This window comes from Podarcis pityusensis (genome assembly GCF_964106645.2).
Source record: "Podarcis pityusensis genome assembly, chromosome: 6".
NCBI lineage: Eukaryota > Metazoa > Chordata > Lepidosauria > Squamata > Lacertidae > Podarcis > Podarcis pityusensis.
This window is the reverse complement of record NC_138030.1, coordinates 2,946,919-2,953,770: the sequence shown is the minus strand read 5'-3', so window position 1 is coordinate 2,953,770 and position 6,852 is coordinate 2,946,919. Positions and strand designations below refer to the sequence as shown.

Below are 6,852 nucleotides of genomic sequence, written 5' to 3'. Positions count from 1 at the left end.
AGGGAAGTAATAGTGCCACTGCATTCTGCTCTGGTCAGACCTCACCTGGAGTACTGTGTCCAGTTCTGGGCACCACAGTTCAAGAAGGACACTGACAAACTGGAACGTGTCCAGAGGAGGGCAACCAAAATGGTCAAAGGCCTGGAAACGATGCCTTATGAGGAACGGCTAAGGGAGCTGGGCATGAAGTTTGGGTGTCTGAAGATGACAGGGTGTGGCTTCTCCTCTGCCCTAACCCAGAAATCTTGATCTTGCTGACCTGGTGTTCACCTGGGGGCCTCCCTTGGCAATTGCCTCACCAAGGAGCTATGCAAGGAGCCAACATCTTCACTGTGAGAGGCCCTGGAGACCGGTTCTTGCCCTTGTCTGGCTGCCTGGCCCAGCCAAGCCTCATCCGTTCCTGCTTTTCCAGCTTGGATTGTTGGATAACTCTGCCATTTGTTGTTCCTCTCTCCAGCATCCATCTTTTGGTTTCTAGGTTTCCTTGATCATCCCTGGCACACAAAGGCTAAAAACCCCAGTGGTTCACTTGGAAGGCCTTGCCGAGTCAAAACTTTTTTTTTTTTTTTAAATAATTTTATAAGTTGTGTGCCCTTGTTTCTCAGTCTGATCCTTTTACATGGTTTTGTACGTTTTGTGGTATTTTATGCATTGTGATTTGTTGTTATTTTTATTGATTATAGATTAACAATTCTTTATTGTAATTGATAAGTGTTTAATTGTTATCTGCTGGTGTTTAATTTTACTGTTTGCTATTGGGTTCTAATGGATTATTGCTTTATTTGATATAAATTGTTTATTTTAAAATTATTGTGACTTTTTATATTGGATTAGATGGTTACTATTAATGTGTGAAGTTTTTATTTTTTTATGTGTGTTCGAAGCTGCCCAGATGCGTGGGATATAATAATAATAATAATAATAATAATAATAATAATAATTACATCAGTCATGAACTGCCATCTCCAATATGCAGTTGACAATACTGACCTACCTTACAGGGCTCTTTTAAGGAGTTGCCAAGGTTGTGGTTGTCAGCGCTTGTGGGTTTTCAGATACTTGGCGCACAAGCATCCAAATTAAGCACTCCTTAACTTTTCCTCATAGCTCAGTCGGTAGAGCAGGAGACTCATAATCTCAGGGTCCTCGAATCGAGCCCCATGTTGGGCAAAAGATTCCTGCATTTCAGGGGGTTGGACTAGATGACCTGTCATCTCTGCGATTCTAAGTGCAACCTGACGCTCTGCCTGTTTACTCAGAAGCAAGCCCTATCAAGGAAGTAGAGCTTCCTCTCAGGTTAGTTTGTGTAGACATTGTTAACGGAGAAATCCGAGGGCTCCCTTGGACAAAAAGAAAAAAAACACCAACCAGGAATATTAGAGCAAAACAGCAGCCAGTAGGCTTGGTCTTTATTGAAACTGTCGCGACAGGACTCCAACTCACAACAAGGTGAAGCAAGATGGAAGCCCCGAACAAAAAAGCCCCCAAACTTTTATTAGCTGCTCATCCCCATGTTACACCCCCCAAACTACATCACTAATACATCACGGTTATATCAGGAAAGGGGAGGTCTGGTGGCAGTAAGCTGAGCATCCTGGACCCTGCCCCATGGTTCCCCTTGCCCTCCACCAAACACCCATCAAGTATAACAAAAAAGATATTTACATTTCCCTGTTTCCCAGCCAAGTTAATCACACCCTTTTGCCTTCATCTGGGTTTGTTATTTCTGGAATGGCTACCTGTCTGGCACTCAGGTATCAGGATGCCAGGGATTATCACTCAGGCAGAGGGGCTGCTGAGCAGCTGAGCTCACATGTCTATATGAATTTCTGAAGTTTTCCCAGTGAGCCAGTACAGAGATACATTTATCAGTGAATTCTTACATTTGGTATTCTGCAGCAGAGGCCCTTTGAATAGACAGGAAGAAACTGTGATGGAGTGTTTTGTGGGGACAAATCACAAAAGTCACAAAAGCGATTGTGCTGGTTTTGGCAGTGGGCTGCATGTGCAGGATATCTGGAGGGGCAACCCCCCCCCCACCCTATACATAAATTCCTGCAACAACTTCCAGGAGCCTAAAGGTGCCCAACTTGCTTGGCATTTATTCATTGCATATTATCTCGGAGCGTACATCCTATTTTGTCCCTTCGATGACCCACTCAGTCAGGCTCAGCTGAGAAACGGTGACTAAGGCATCTTGTCTCCAGCGTTGGCTTTTAGGCACTCTTCCAATGCAAACCCCTTGTGTTTCGGCAAACCACTTAGGGATTTTATTTCCAGCTCGGCAATATGCAAAACAACAGCAATAACCCAAAAACAATGAGGAGGAGGAGGAGCAGATGCCTTGCTCGGGGCTCAATCCTGCCTCCATCCCGTCGCCTCTCGGATCTCCCCCAGGAATGCCGCGTAGGCGGGCGGGGTGGCTGCAGCGCCGAGGCGAAAAGCACTCCAGGCATGCTCAGAGGCACTCTTGCCCCGCTGCGCTCCATCAGCTGCCGAGCTCTGCCCAGTTTCAAGGCAATTTCCGGGGCTCAGCCCTGCCTGCGATTAGTAGCCCCCCCCCCAACAAAGCAAGGACTCCGCGCCTCCCCCTCCTCTCCATTCATGCCTCGCCCGCCCTAGCTCAGGCCCCGCCCACCAGCCTCGAGCCCCGCCCCGGTTGCCGTGGGAACGGGACGCGCCGGATGGCGGCGGAGGCGGCTCTGGGCTGATTCCCCCTCCGGAGCAGAAAGAGGAGCGCCATGGCCAAGAACAAGGTGGGCGGCGGGAGGGATGAATGGGTTGGTGCTGGGGGGGGGGGACCGCTAGGTGGGGAGGTGGACACTGGGTGGGAGGGAGCATTAAGGTGGGGAGGGGAGTAGATGGTTAGGGTACCTCCATATGGTCTTGTGACATTTCCAAGGAAGCAACTTTTCACATTTAGGTATGCGCCCTGCAGCTTTGCACAGGTGTAAATCGGGACCTGATTCTGACACCCCAGTTGTCACATGTAAGAGGATATTGTAGAGCCCAGCGCTTTGCTGTAGGCTCTCCTCCTGCACGATTAAAGGTAAAGGTAAAGGGACCCCTGACCATTAGGTCCAGTCGTGGCCTACTCTGGGGTTGCGGTGCTCATCTTGCTTTATTGGCCGAGGGAGCTGGCGTACAGCTTCCGGATCATGTGGCCAGCATGACTAAGCCGCTTCTGGCGAACCAGAGCAGCGCACGGAAACGCCGTTTACCTTCCTGCCGGAGAGGTACCTATTTATCTACTTGCACTTTGACGTGCTTTCGAATGGCTAGGTTGGCAGGAGCAGGGACCGAGCAACGGGAGCTCACCCCGTCGCGGGGATTCAAACCCCCGACCTTCTGATCGGCAAGTCCTAGGCTCTGCAATACCCTTTAGTCTAAGGTTACCAGATGTCCGTGTTTCCCGGGCACAGTCCCCGTATTTACAGCTTTCTTAGCATTCACATGTACATAGCAAACAATAAGTGTCCCCGGATTCATTGAAAAAAACCTGGTAACCTTACTTTAGTCCACTTCTTTAACAGCTACAAGAGAAAAACCTCCTGGGAAAAGCAGGGGTGGCCTACAATATCCCATAATAATGTGTTCTCAGGGGTTCTCAGAGAATATGCCTTGGCAGTAGCTGTAGTATCCAAAACAGCAGGCAGCCTGCTGCGTGGTGCCTTCTTAGCAGCAAATCAGACAAGCCATGGGAGGCCGGCGGTCAGGACCTCCTGCAGTTTTTCTTAAAATATTAATGGCAGCCACAGAGAGCGGAGGGTGGGGGGCGGGTGGGCGAGGAGCCATGGTTCTCCTATGCTCTTTTCTCAGCTCAGATTACACTACCACCCCCAACCTGCTGTTTCCCCCAAAATATTCCTGCAAGTTTCCCCCCCGCAGGCCAGACAGCATATCTGAAGGAGGAGGGTAGTTTGCAAACGGAAAATGGTTTAGTGGGGAAAGTTGAATCCCTCTTTCACCAGCATTGTGGCTCTGGGGTCCCTTCCAGCTCTTGTTGTTGTTGTTTAGTCGTGTCCGACTCTTCGTGACCCCCTGGACCAGAGCACGCCAGGCACTTCTGTCTTCCACTTCCTCTTGCAGTTTGGTCAAACTCATGTTCGTAGCTTCGAGAACACTGTCCCACCATCTCGTCCTCTGTCGTCCCCTTCTCCTTGTGCCCTCCATCTTTCCCAAGATTAGGGTCTTTTCCAGGGAGTCTTCACTTCTCATGAGGTGGCCAAAGTCTTGGAGCCTCAGCTTCAGGATCTGTCCTTCCAGTGAGCATTCAGGGCTGATTTCCTTCAGAATGGAGAGGTTTGATCTTCTTGCAGTCCATGGGACTCTCAAGAGTCTCCTCCAGCACCATAATTCAAAAGCATCCATTCTTCAGCGATCAGCCTTCTTTATGGTCCAGCTCTCATTTCCATACATCACTACTGGGAAAACCATAGCTTTTACTATATGGACCTTTGTCGGCAAGGTGATGTCTCTGCTTTTTAGGATGCTGTCTTAGTTTGTCATTGCCTTTCTCCCAAGAAGCAGGCGTCTTTTAATTTCGCGACTGCTGTCACCAACTGCAGTGATCATGGAGCCCAGGAAAGTAAAATTTCCCACTGCTTCCATTTCTTCCCCTTCTATTTGCCAGGAGGCGATGGAACCAGTGGCCATCATCTTCGTTTTTTTGATGTTGAGCTTCAGACCATTTTGCGCTCTCCTCTTTCACCCTCATTAAGAGATTCTTTAATTCCTCCTCACTTTCTGCCATCAAGGTTGTGTCATCTGCATATCTGAGGTTGTTGATATTTCTTCTGGCAATCTTAATTCTGGCTTGGGATTCATCCAGCCCAGCCTTTCGCATGATGAATTCTGCATATAAGTTAAATAAGCAGGGAGACAATATATAGCCTTGTCGTACCCCTTTCCCAATTTTGAACCAATCCATTGTTCCATATCCAGTTCTAACTGTAGCTTCTTGTCCCACATAGAGATTTCTCTGGAGACAGATGAGGTGATCAGCTCTAACAATCTCTGATTCTATGATCCATACGATCCCCATGGCTTCTGTTAATACTGTATTTCAAAACTTGTGGCAGTGAAGAGCAAAGACTTTCTGTGTCTGGTTTGGCCCTTAATTGTTCATGTGCAGCCATTGACCTTTGCTAGAGCCAAGATTTAGCGCACTCTGTGATTTCGCCACCGGAGACCCTGGGGAGAGAGCTTAACCCTGCAACATGGCAGCAGCTCTTAGCGACTTGCGCAAAGAAATTTTTACCATGGCATCCCACCCACCCTAAAAAAAAAGGGGCAGTTCTTTGACCAGGAACTGTCGCTGGTAAACAAGGACAGCTGGGGCGTCTGTGGATGTCACCCGTCTCATTGCATCTTTTTTGTCAGCCTCAGAATTATTCAGTACAATATTTCAAACTGCTGCCCATATGAGCAAACAAACACTGAGTGGGTGTCTGTGACAATCACGTCTCATTCAGCAGTCTCAATTGCAGCGAATGCGCGATCTGGCGGAGAAAGAGGTATCATATGTTCCCCAACCACAGAGTATCGCAGCTTCAGTGCTCGGAGAATGTGGTATCGTCAGCACAACGAAAACATTACCAGGAGGGAAGAGAAGTATGGGCTGTGCATGACAAACAGGAAGACAAATACGTGTTCAGAATGTGATCTTAGAGATGTGCTCAGTTGCCTTGATGCGATGCGATGGCCTGCCCCACATGCCAGTCAAGGCAATCAGCTACCCGACAACTCAAGGATTCCTCTTCTTCTTTGGTGATCACTCATAGCCAAATAAGATTGTCTTCCATGAACATGGTCTTAACAGTGTGTCCGTAAGCGACTGTGGAGGCCAATTCTAGATCCACATGTCCTTCCACAGTGGGGACATTGGTTTCCGGGTGGAAGTTGATTATGGTGAGGGTTTGCCAAACATGCCTTCCTCTTAGCATGTTCCTCCCTTTTGTCCTGAGTTCAAGTGTCTTCACAATCCATGACACCTTTGGTAAAGGCTGTTCTCCAACTGGAGTGCTCGCAGGCCAGTGTTTCCCAGTTGTCGGTGTTCATACTACATTTTTAAAGATTTGCCTAGAGACAGTCTTTAAACCTCTTTTGTTGATCACCGGCATTACGCTTTCCATTTTTAAGTTCGGAATAGAGTAGTTGCTTTGGAAGACGATCATCAGGCATCCACACAACATGACCAGTCCAACAAAGTTGATATTGAAGAATCATTGCTTCGACACTGGTGATCTTTGCTTCTTCCAGTACACTGGCATTAGTTTGCCTGTCTTCCCAAGTGATGTGTAAAATTTTTCGGAGACACCGTTGATGGAATCTTTCAAGGCATACCTGGGAGCTGGCTTGCTACCTTGTGATCCAGATGCCTTGCAGTCACTGGGAGTAGCGCCCTGTTCCTTCTTCCCAGACGAGACGTTGACTGCTCAGACCATTAAGCAGCCCATGCTAGCACTGGGGGCAAGCATTGGGTGCTTATTGTGCAAAAGTGGTCCTGCAAAAAGACTCCTGTTGATGTTCATGGCACACAATGGTTGCGGTTCCTGCTATTAAAATGACTGTGTCTTGTTCAGCTCTGCTGGAGCGGAATATCCCTGTTCTTAAGGGCAAAACAAGGGCCTGGTAAAATTACGTGTGTGCCAAGGGCAGAATGTAGAGATGGCGGGACTTCCCCCTTTTTCTTATTTCTCCTTGGCATGTCTCGTCTGGTATCCCATACCCCCACAGTGGCCAAACCGATGCCTTATGGGAATCCCACAAGCCAGGGCCTCGCCCACTATTGTGCCACAGTAACTGGTACTCAAAGAAGGTGTGGTGCCTCTGATTCTGGAGGTATCATAA

The 6,852-nt window shown here is 48.3% G+C and overlaps 1 protein-coding gene across 3 annotated transcripts in view; it reads left to right on the top strand.

Moving 5' to 3' along the window:
* The first annotated feature begins 2,645 nt into the window (after positions 1 to 2,645).
* The window catches only part of TTLL9 (tubulin tyrosine ligase like 9), a 54,313-nt gene continuing 50,106 nt past the window's right edge, over positions 2,646 to 6,852 (top strand). For all 3 annotated transcript variants that reach the window (XM_081011389.1, XM_081011390.1, XM_081011388.1), the window contains exon 1: positions 2,646 to 2,756. In XM_081011389.1, the coding sequence (XP_080867515.1) occupies positions 2,742 to 2,756 (15 nt within the window). In that variant the 5' untranslated portion in view covers positions 2,646 to 2,741. The remainder of the gene's footprint in view (positions 2,757 to 6,852) is intronic.